Consider the following 12,870-nt stretch of genomic DNA (forward strand, 5'->3'; position numbering starts at 1 on the left):
GTTTCATAAACATGCATTTAAACTTGGTTTTAAAGTCACAAACGATTTTAACAAAATGTATTTATTCTTAATATAAATTAATATCTGGTGTTAATTTAAATTTGTTACACATTTAGCCCTTTATAAAAGACAGTCATTATAGTAATTAGACTGTCATGAAAATCTAATTACTACTTGTCCCTTTCTGAGAAATTGTGTTTACGCTGTGATCAAAAGAGACAAAAGAGTACTTTAGTTAATCTGGTTAGTATATTAGTAATAATTTATTTATTATATAATAGCTTAGTGCTATCGTAATATATATAAATATATATTTGAATAGAATTATTTAAGGAGGATATTTAAACACATATTTCAATTGATACTTTGGTAAAGATAGTTTAGTTTTATTGTACATTTTTAATTAGTTTTAATCTTAATTGTTTTCAAACAAACTCGGTGGTATATACATATGTATATATGCGAAAAAAATTCGCTATTATCTCTCATATATCATGATTTAGATAAGTCCAAATTGTATTTCTTTATTTCAAAGATCACTGCTAAAAAGTGATGCCGCCGGGTGATGTTATTTAATTTTATTTTGTAATCTTGTTATTATTAATTTGGGGTAAGTGATAGCAAGTGTGTGTCTGATAATACATTCACAAGGCCCAATTAAGGATCCCGTTAAGTAGGTGATATTTTGTTTTCCGCACAATTTCATATTTTTTTAAGGATATTGTGTAATCCGCTTTTCTGGTATCAGCAAAATCATTTATTCATATAGGTAACACAATGTACACGTATGAACGTCAAAACAGAAATATACTCACTATATTAAAAGTCAACTATCCACTAGGAAGAAATTATACTAACAAATGATCACGCAAGATAAGATCTGAAACCCAAACCATGAAGTTTTTTTTTACTCAAATTTGTTGGAGACAATTCTCAAATATAGAATAGATAATGTATAATCATACCATCTTAGTTAATTAAAGTCCACTGTAATTACATATTAAAGTTAAGAAAACGATTATACAATTGTTATATAGGTTAATAAAATTAAATTTAGATAAGGGGCAAGTAGTATGTATATATTGAAAGTAGCATATATATAAGGCACCATGAGTTTTAAATGATGATTGAAATTCTTTATTATATTATTATCAAAAGTATTGTTTAACCTCTTTTGTTCTCCAAACATGCTGTATTCGAGTTAATTACATTTTTAATTAATATTCATTCTGTATCTTAGAAAACCAATTATTAGTTTATTCCAAAACGTTTCTTAATATCGAACGGTATTAACCCAATAAAACACGTTTCGATTAACAATTAAAAATGCGGGTAGTGATACCTCACTATAGCTAGCCAGTACTAATTGAAACTAATTCGGAATAGGACTTACAAAATGATATTAATTTTATTCATCTTCGTTTGTGTATTTACTTTTATGTACTATTTTAATGTGAATAAAAATTATTGGAAAATAAGAAATGTTGTGCAAGTGAACTACGCTGCATGGGACTTTTTGTTTGGAAAGTGTTCGCTGCCAGAAGTTTATAGAAATATTTATAATGCATATCCAAATGAAAACTATGTTGGGATGTACTTAAATACAAAACCTGTACTTGTTTTGAAAAATTTGGAAGATATTCGAGCGGTTTTGAAAGATTCACACTGTTTTCACTCCCGAGGATATTATGTTAATGATAAAGAAGACTTGATAGATAACTTACTTTTAATGAATGATTATCATCGCTGGAAGCTGATCAGACAGAGAATTTCACCAGTTTTCACTATTAAAAAGTTGAAAAGTATGTCACGTTCAATATACCAATGTTCAGACAGTTTAATTGATTATATAAAGAATTATCAATGCGAGAATAATAAGAGTATATTTGAAAAATTTAATTTTGTTGCAATCGGATCAGCAATATTTGGTGTAGATTTTGTTACAAAAAATGCATTACAATCGCCAATCGTAAATGCGCTGTGCACTCCGCTCCCATTTTTTCAACGATGTTTATTTTCATTAAAACTGATCATTAGTATCCAATTTCCAATAGTGCTTAGGGTTCTAAATATAAAAATATTTGACGATTACAAAAATCTTATATTGGAAATAATACAGAAAGTCAGTAAATATCGTCACGAGACCCCTGGAAAAAGGGACGACTATATAGACGTGTATATGGAAATACAAAATTATGAATCGATTCAAGATGCATCAGGTTGTAAAATAAATATTGATCAGTTTGTGGCTTCCCAAGCATTTTCGTTTTTTGTGGCCGGCGTCGAAACGACAGCAAGCGCTGTAGATTATACGTTATTGGAATTAGCAAACAATGAACACATCTTAGAGAAGGTTCATAAGGAAATTGATGGAATATTTCATAAATATAAGCAACTTAACTACTATAATGTTGAAGCCATGGAGTACTTAGACATGGTCCTCAGCGAATCATTGAGGAAATATCCGCCGATTGGGTCTATGCAACGAGTGGCAACTGAAGATGCAATATTGCCATCGAATTTAAAAGTTGACAAAGGTGTTTACGTTATTATCCCGACATATGCGTTGCATATGGACCCCAAGTACTTCTCAGAGCCAGACATATTCGACCCAGAAAGGTTTTCTGCGGACAACATCAATAAAATTAAAAAGTACACCTATTTGCCGTTTAGTGGAGAAAATCGTATTTGTATTGGTAAGTATTTTAATGATCTATCGATATATATTATTTACGGTTTCAATGATAAATGTCCTTGTGGCCTTGTTTTTTATAATATTAAAACATAAGGCTAGAAAATGTAAAAATTTCAATTAAAAATACATACGTCATTAAAAAAAACATTAACTACGTCAATGTCATTTATAAATATATGTATATACTAGCGGATCCGACAGACGTTGTCCTGTCTACACGTCTTTAATTTCAAAATTTCAATTTTTATAAGCCATTTTGATGAAAATTATTATTCAAATGTTATGACAATATCTAACGATCCAGCACATGGTCACACACGATATAACACAATGATAACAAAACTTTTTTTAAATTTCGGGACAGACTAAAATTAAAATTCGAATATTATTTAAAATTTGACACTGCGATGGTAGCGCCGTCTGTCGGATCCAATGTAAAACATTCCAAAATCAATTGAAAAAATAAAAAATTGAAAATTAATTAAAAAACATTGTCCAGCGGACAAAATTGTGAATCTAAACCATTCCCAGATCCCCTTGAACACACACAAAAAATTTCGTCTAAATCGGTCCAGTCGTTTAGGAGGAGTTCAGTCACATACACACGCACACAAGAAATATATATATTAAGATATATAATTTTAAAGGTTTAAGGCTTTACGTAAACATGCTAGAGAAATATTGCTATTAAGATAGTAACATATAAAATGTAAGTTAATAGTTGATATCCGCGAAATTGTCCGCATGGGATTCCATCCCTTGTCGACCAAATTGAACAATTCGCTAAGAACTATTATAACTATTTTATAAATTCATCACAAAATATCTTTGGTTCTCTGGTTACATATAACCTAGGTTAAGTAGGTTATTAGGCAACGGGCGGCCTTATCGCTAACTAGCGATTATTCCAGGCTACCCTAATATGGAACACTAAAAAAACCACCTACAGAGGGTAAATTAAAAGAAGTTGATCATTTATTAACAAAAAAAAACTTAAAATAACGTGCAACTATAACTGAAATAAAATAAAATAAAATCTAAAGAAAAAAGCTGTCAGCCTCTCTGTATTTTTGTCGTTACCAACTCAATCATTTATTGCTGTGATGATGATGATAAAGTACGTAATCTTCGTCACAATTAGCTAGACAGATATAGACAATTTTAACACACAAGTATATTATTTTTCGTTATATGTTAATTTGATTTCACTAAAAAACGACTAAATGGAATTCCAACTTGTAAAATGAAAAGAAAAATGATTGACAATGCTTGAAAGATATACAGACAGAAAAGTGGTTTTATTGTTGTTTATTTGGCTATCGCTCTTTTTCATATCAGTCTATGCATATATTATAATATGATTATATCAATACACTCCATTGAAATGTTACAATTTGAGGGCCAAACTGCACATGTATTACAGGACGAAATTTAATTTATGGTACATGTAGGGGTGGTCAATACAAGCTTAAACCAAAGTATGTGGGGTTGGCGACCTTGACCCCGGCCGCTATTTTGGAAGAAGGCGTGAAAACACATTTTTAAGCTATATCTCCAAATCTATCCATCGTACATATTACAAAATTAAGTATTTCATAGCGAATCGTTTTTTTGCCTATAATTGTCTTTGTGACATTTATCATAAATTTAAATTTCTAAAAGTTAATTGAAAAATTAAGTAAAAAAGTAAACAAATTTAATTAAAATTTACCTCTTTTGCTTAATAACTTTTTCTTTTGTTATTATCAAAAAAATATTTTAGAACAATTTTGTAGATCTCTTTCTGAAGACTTTTCTAAATTTCGTTAGTTTGCAGCGCTGTAACAGCGTTTCAAACGCGGACTGGGTTCATCAATGCTCATGACAACCTGGTTGTACACTGCAATAATTTCAAGACTATCATGACAGACAGACTAATACTACCCATCGCATGAAAAGTATTTTTCCCCATTAATTGTGTTGCTGTTGAAGTCAACAACAAATTTCGAATTTAATTTATTACGCGGTAGACGAAATGCACAGGAATTATCGAACAATTATTATATTATATTTAATTATAAGATGCAGAGAAACTTAATGTTCTCTCTACATATTTCATAAATAAAATTACGTCCTCGACAAATGTTCAGCCGATGTCACATTTTAATGGTAGTCCAGACTTCAATTTAATGAAAGTGATGTAAAAACTAATTTGGTTTAAAATATTTTGTCCGTCTCATCGTCTACAATACACAAACAAATACAACTTAACAACAAAATAATCACTGTGTTTAATATAGATGTGTCGGTTAATCAAAATTCTTCGTTTTTATCTAGCGATTTTAAGACCCTGTATTTATATTAAGCTATGCAATATAACATGTAACATCGAAATGAATTTATTATCTATATTTAACGTTATGCAATAAACCAGCAAAGTAAAAACTTAGACGAGGAAAATATTATTATTACATACATTAATTAATCGATTTTCTGCAATACGCTACACTAAACATATATTCAATACGAGTGACATTGAATGTCACTGAATTAAGTCGATTTGAATACACGCTTCAGTTACCTCACAAAAATACACACACACACGTACATAAGTTAGGTAAGTACGTTACGTTCCGATACGTGTAGTTAGGTTTACACCTTATAATAATTGGCGTTTTGATTTAAATATGTTGTTACAGCATTACTAAAGGCTGTGATTTTAATACTGTATTGTTACAATAATAATTATTATTTACACGTAAAAATCTGGTATAAAATATAAAATAATTGACATTTTGACTTTAATTGTCAAACAATTGACATATGAATAAAAACCCATAACACGAAATTTTGTTTCAGGTGCAAAGTACGCGCGGCTTCATATGAAAATTATGCTTGCTGTTTTGTTACGAGAATTCACTTTAAAAAGTTGTATGTATAGGGTTACAACATTTGAGCCTAATTTATTTACTCTAAGCAGTTCTAAGGTAGAATATGAGTTAATTCCCAGGCACAAAAGAGTATAAAAATAGAATTATGTGAAAAAACAAAATGTATACTTGTGAACATCAAGATTGGATGGTTCTTTATATTTCATAAAATAACTAGATCACACTTTTATATATAATACATTCGCAAGGATTATATTTTGGGGCCAAGTATGACTGTAATGTAAAGTTAGTGTTATTATAACCGTCCCACAGAACCTAAATAAGTTTCATGTAAGTTCTCAGATAAGATTGACTTAGTAGTTTTAATTCGCGCTGTCTAGTCAAGGGCGGATCCTGGGGATCATGACCCCTTCTGGGGCCTAGACAGGGTATCACATGTATAAGTATTTTTCAATTGATATTGTAATAAAATAGTTTTTTAAGGCGGCTTTAAAAGGAATAAAATAAATGGAATGGAATAAAAGAAATAAAAATAAAAAAAATGTATATTAGTAATTTGAAATGTTAGATGAAAAGGAGTTTAGTTTTAATTTGGCATAAACATTTTGCAAGTGTCGCACTTTTAAGTACAATCTTTTGACGTACCTAAGGGTTTAAATAGTTTGCGATTTCTTTATAAAATTAAATCTGTATCAAATGTTAATAAAAACTATTTTTAATATAATTTATTTAAAAAATAACTATCCTATATAAAAAGTTGATGATAACAAAATCTCTTCCATTGTATATTCCAGGAATTAATAAGGAATATAGGAATTGTAAGCGTGCCTGTAAATTATACTAATATATAGGTCTTAGGAGTTAACATTTGATATAGCACAAAAATAAACTAAACACTTATTTATCTAATATGGTTCCTTGCCACCTCCAGTACTTAAAAAATGTTTTATTTCAACTATTATATTAAATAGTGTATAATGAAATAATAATATGATATTTGAATAATGAAATAATGTATGAAACTTTTTGTTTTAATTCTTTTATAAAACCCTCAAAAATTTCTTAAAGAAAAGAAAAACGAAAGTTATAAATATATTCATGTAATAATTGACTTATCCAATAAAAAGTTGCATAAAGTTGAATTATAAATATGTAGATGTCACAGATCTATTTCGTTTCTTTTATTTAAATTGATTAAATCATTGGATCCACATTCACCCTGCGATTCAAGATACGTCTTGGCTTCCGGAACGAGAATTTCCACCTCTTCTATCTCACCTCCTGCTAATTGCTTTCATTACAGCAGGTTCTTCTCCGGCATTTTGTCAATCTACTCAGCCCATGCGCTTCAGATGCCTATGCCAACGAAGTCTATCAATCTTTGGACAATGCTACTTGGTTAAATAACAACATAATTATAATGATTATAAAATATGTTTTACGAAGCTTCTCAGATTATATTTCAGAGAATGCCCGCAAATGAGCTTCAAAACTTTGAAATTAAATTCTTGGCGTCATTAAATATTCTTGATTCAATTTACTTTCTAATTCAAAGGTAAAAGAGTTAACTGAGGAGAGAAAAGTGTTTTTTATTATTGCACCTTCATCATTAGATATTTAAGCATCTTAGTTTTAACATTTCTGAGTGTATTGAAATGAAATTAAGATGAGCCATAAAAGAAAACACATATTCTATGTTAAATTTAAAAGTATATAAATATATATATACATAAATGTAAAAAAATATATATATACATTAATGTTATTGTAAACTGTGAAACTTCCTTTAATTATAAAGCAAAATACATTATTGTATTTTAAAATTACAACAAAAATTTAATATGATAAATCTTTCCTTTTTGTGTTCTCTCGTAGAAAGTTATTGTTAAAGAACCATCTCAATATTACCGTCTAAAAGACGCAATATATATAGGTATTATATTTTTTTTTATTGTATGTTATAAGACATATTTAATACAGAAATAACATAGTTTTATATATTATTATTATATAAAACTTAACTTATCCCGTAATTCCAAGAGCAATTGTGACCCAGATTTAGACTTCAATATTGAATTTACGCGGTGCGTTTTAAGTTTGCGACATAAGCCCTACTGATATCACTACATTATTCGTCGTTATATAATTAATTAGCACTTAGCAACTATCGGGTCAATAGACAATGCTGTCGGTTTGACAGAACAAATTGATTAAAATGTCCACTGTCCAGTCCATTTTAATAGAGAAATAGGAATCCTTTTGCTTATGATGTGCTGGTGTTTCGTTCACGGTACAGGCAAGTAATGTGCGCATAACAAGAACCGGTTGCCTATCGAAGCTGAATTTGTGGTACGCGCGTGAATTAATTCAGATCTAATTATTATGAAATATCTGATCAGCGTCTACAGGTAAAACCGCATCTTGACATACATACTATTCTCGTCTTCGTAATTTACAACAAGTCTGATATATATGTTTGGTTAACAATTAATTAAGGCTCACTCGGTTTGTTTGCTCAGCAATTGTGAGCAGGAATGGTATTTAGTGTGTTTAGCGTGAGTGCAAATTACGCCGTTTGCATTTACTGAGACTAGATGCTGCGCGTGGCTTCAGTTATCACGGATTACGGAAGCGCTTTTTATTGTTCCTACTGGAGATTTTTATTTATAAAATTTTGAGTATCACCCCTAATTATTTTGCACGGCTGCATTTGTTTTTATCTTTATATCAGAGCCAGATTATTATATATTTATTTATTAATTACAGAAATACATATATTATCCTTACAGACTATGCGAATACGATAATGTCGAGAAACATTTCATAAAACATATAAAAGTACATATATAATATAAAGACATAATATACACAATAACGCTACTGTGAATTCACTCTGCGAACATACAAATATGTCGATAGTGTCGGAGACAGCATTGAGTAGGCGTAACGTCCTGGATAACGGGGATCTGTGCAACAGAGTGGTTTTAGCGTTTGGTCTCGCAAACAACCTAGGCCTTCGTGATCGCACATATCCCATACGTAAGAAACTCAGTTCTTGAAGAATACTTGGGTTGCACACTACAATCTTCAAGACTTTCAGTACGTAGTAGGCTAACTGGATGTCTCGTCTGGTTTCCAATTTAAATAAATACATACTCTCTGCCTTAAAGTGAATCACAAATAGTTTACCATACGCACAGAACCTTTATAATGTGTATGATTGAGGGTACAATTCTAGTTTATAAAAGACTAAATGGCGACTATCGTTTAATGTACCCAATATTATTTGTCTTAGGGATGCTGGATAAATTGGAAACCAAAGAAGACTTACATTTGGCCTATTACGTAGGTACTGAAAGTCTTGAGGGTTGTGGTGTGCAACCCCAGTGCACTTCAAAAAAAGAGCGTACAAATTCTTAAAAGACCGGCAACGCACTCGCGAGCCCTCTAGCATCGAGAGTGTCCATGGGCGGCGGTATCACTTAACATCAGGTGAGTCTCCTGCCCGTTTGTCCCCTGTTCTATAAAAAAAAGTTCGTAGGCTGACATTAAAATGTGCTATAATATTAGCCCATACAAAATTGTACAGAAAAATGTAATACGAGTACTTTTTAGGACCGGCCTAATTATTTGACACCTCAATAATTAGTCAATCAATGAAAATAGCCGATAAATTATATTCAATACATGTGTTCTATCAGAGCACCAAATTATTGTTCATAAGTGCGGCATCCAAAATTAAAATAGCAATGATGGTCGCCAAACTTCGAAATAAAAAAATATTTCGTAAGGTTTCTGCGAAAATTTGTTAGAAAAGAAAAAAAAACGAGTTCGGCTCAATGCCCATATGTATAAAACAACGTTAACGGAAGTAGGATAATTCAACTCTTTCACTGCTCTCATGTATAGCTTGCTTAATTCTAAGCTGCCTTTATTTTTCAGCTCCAGTTTTGCATAAGCGCTCGACTCGTTTCGTGAAGAGGACATACGTGCTTTTGCTTTAAAGTTCGCTGTATATTAACTTGTGGAGGATTGTTCATACGATGTCGTACGATTGTTTTCCATATGTAACGAAACTTTTACTATCCTTACATACCTTTTAAACTTAATGATTAGAATATATTTGACTTTCAAATATTCAAAAATAATTGTTTATTGTATTGTGTCTGTCTGCAGATATATATTTTAGTTTCATTCACGAATGAACGAATGGATACAAAATTTAACCCGTCTCAGCTCGACATCCGTTGTTCCACAACTGAGCGTTATTAATTTTAATCTAATTAATCTAGGAGTGCCTGGAAGAGATCGGTTGATAACGATAAGGCCCCCTTGCATGCCTTATATTTTTTATGCATTATGTTATATCTATTTGTATAAATGTTACAAAGTGTTTATAAATAATTAAATAAAAATAAAAACATAGATATGTAAATACCCTATCTGAAGAATTTGTAATTTCTACTTAAGATAATTTAAACATCTTAAAAGATCTGTCAAACAATTTAACATTTTTTTATAAACCTACTTATTCAGAATATTATTTTTGACATGTGATAACTTTTTTTATTTTAAAAGTCTACCTTACTATAAAAAGTCTGTAACGATTTACTTTCATTAAATCGTATCGTATAAACAGAATTTTACATAACATACTTAAACGTGTTACCTTGTTTAAATTTTTAGTGTAAATGTGTCACGTATTATTATGTGTATTAGGGAGTAACCACTATAAAAAGTTAAGTTGGTATTTTTATAATCTCACTCATAATTAAAAAAAAAATTATAATAAGAGCATTCTCAGCGCATAACTTGACTTCATCAAATCCATAATATATATTTTGTGTCCTTTACAGTCGGGATATATTAACCCTACGTGAGTGAATGAGATAGAAGTATAAGAGGTCTTTAAAGATGCTGGTAAACTTGAGCATTCACTTATAATGAGCATGTTACATTACACAAAAATCGTGGTTAACCTCTGCTGATTCTATCTAGCTTACTAGGGAAAGTAATTAAAAATAATTCATACAGAAAGGCAATTAAAAGGAGCAAGCTACGAATATTTTTATGATAAGAGAAACCATGAAAATGTTTGTAGCGATGGTTGGCTCTTCGCTTTGTTGTTCAGTTCAACAGATTCATAAATCCTCTTACAAGTGAATGCTCAATCAGTAGCTTTATATATTAACAAAATCGGTCATGGACAAAATGGTTGAAGAATATACCAAATCATTTTAAAACTGAAACAACGCGGATAAACCGAACTATATGGGACTAACGACATAAACATAAACTTAAACATGAATATATGTATTTTATTTAATTATTAATTTTGGTAATATTTGAATTCGGAACATGAAAAACTCATACAGAGGGATCCAGTCTTTATTAGTTTTCTACGTATCATTTATCCTACACAACTTTTAATACAACTTTTTGCATAATCGAAATCGTATTGAAAAGAAAGGATTTGCTTTGATACGTTGGTTTTATGAAATGGGAATCCGTCCCCAAGGCCGCGAATATTTTGCCGTCAAAGGTTTTACTATGTCTTTGACATGGTGTGCTCATTATCTATATTTATAACCCGGATATTATGAGAGCTGAATAAGAAAAGATTTTAAGTAAGTCGCTCTTAAAATAATATTTTTTATATAAAACATGAATATAAGGAGATAGCCGCCAGAAAGCTAGCTAGTTTATCATCATACCTTTCAATATTTTAATTACTTATTTAAAATAAATTTATCTAGATTTGTTATTGTAATAAAAAAAATACAAATTAAAAAAAAATAATCTTTGTGGATATGTTAATGCTGGCTTTCTTATTCTGGATTTCTTGCTGTATTTGCTATACTTATTTCAGAGTTAGCAATACGACTCCTTATGAAAGCTATTATGTCATAGCGATGGCGCTGCCAGCTATAAGCTGCCATTTTCATAATAATTTAATAATATGACAGCTAAATTAGTTCATAATCGTCATATGGTTTATTTTATTTAGCAATATTAATAGATCTATAAATTAACGACAATTTGATAGCCTGTAGTATTTTAATGGACTTTATTATTTATGATGAAGATTAATTCAAGACCATTGGGGCTAAGTGTCATTTAATAATGTGAAAGTGAAATTAGTTCAAAACTGTTAATACTTATTGGTTTATTTAATTTCAGTGGGCTGTGGGTTCCACAAAGCGGTGGTGCGCGGTTACTATTTTGTAAAACGCTTAGTTGCGGAACGGTGGACATCGAGGTGCTACGGGTGGAATTTCGTATTCCGCCTCGACATGCGTTGATGAAACTCAGCAGCAGTGTTTAATCCGAACGACTGCTCTGAACACTCCATGGGAAATGCGGTAGAAGATGCAGACCACACATCTCTACGCAACGCCAAAGGATCAAGCCGCTCTTCGTTGAATAGGCCTTCCACAGCTGGTACTGGGGAGCCCTCGCACAGAGGTGAGAACAGTACTCCATGTAGGGCCGAATTTGCGCTTTATAGAGTTGCAAGCGGTGGCCCGGGGTTAAAGTACCGTCTTGCCTTGCTAAGAACACCAAGCTTCTTAGAGGTCAACTTAGCCTTTCCTTCCAAATGACCGCGAAACTGAACATCGTTCGATATGTCAACGCCAAGTATTCCAATGGTGGCTGTGGTTTTAAGAAGAGTCTCTTTAGCCAAATATTCCTATCGCTCGTCTCTACTCTCTCCGTCATACATAATCCTTAATAAAAATAAATCAGTGACGCTACAACCTCTTTAGGTCTTGGCCTCGGATTTCTGAATCTGTTTCATGATCATTTTTAAATCTAATATGCAAGTAGGTTATTAGTTGGATTTACAAAACGTAATTTCTTAGTAAATTTTAGTTGCTGTATTAACTAGGAAGTTTAGAAAGCATATATAATTGCAAAATCTTAAGCGAAAGGACAGGTGAGGCGGGTTGATCCCTTGCCTCACGACATTATGCCACAACAAAGGGCCTTCGGGAACAAATTGGGGTTGTATTTACATATATTTACTGTATACTATAAGGCGGACTATTATCGAGCGTTGTTTGAAGCAATCTTATAGACTATAAAAAAGTTTTAGTATTTGAAAAAAGTGTTAACAGATAGTCTCTTTAAAGGACATACGGTACAGAAGATAATGTGAAGGAATCTCTCAATATGAATAATAATGTCACTGCCTAGTAGAGCGATAAAGCAAAAACGCCTTATTTTTAAATAATTTGAATTTTTCCAACGAATTTGAAAAAAATACTAATTTTACAACTGAAGCTCAGATCCACCAAGATGCTG

General features: G+C 31.1%; 1 protein-coding gene across 1 annotated transcript; it reads left to right on the top strand.

Moving 5' to 3' along the window:
- The first annotated feature begins 1,241 nt into the window (after positions 1-1,241).
- LOC111000974 (cytochrome P450 6B5) lies at positions 1,242-6,606 on the top strand. Its single transcript, XM_022270604.2, has 2 exons — positions 1,242-2,696; positions 5,534-6,606. The coding sequence occupies exons 1-2, from the start codon at positions 1,397-1,399 to the stop codon at positions 5,698-5,700; spliced, it is 1,467 nt and encodes a 488-aa protein (XP_022126296.2). The 5' UTR covers positions 1,242-1,396; the 3' UTR covers positions 5,701-6,606.
- The last annotated feature ends 6,264 nt before the right edge of the window (positions 6,607-12,870 follow it).

This window comes from Pieris rapae, chromosome 10 (genome assembly GCF_905147795.1).
Source record: "Pieris rapae chromosome 10, ilPieRapa1.1, whole genome shotgun sequence".
Taxonomy (NCBI): domain Eukaryota; kingdom Metazoa; phylum Arthropoda; class Insecta; order Lepidoptera; family Pieridae; genus Pieris; species Pieris rapae.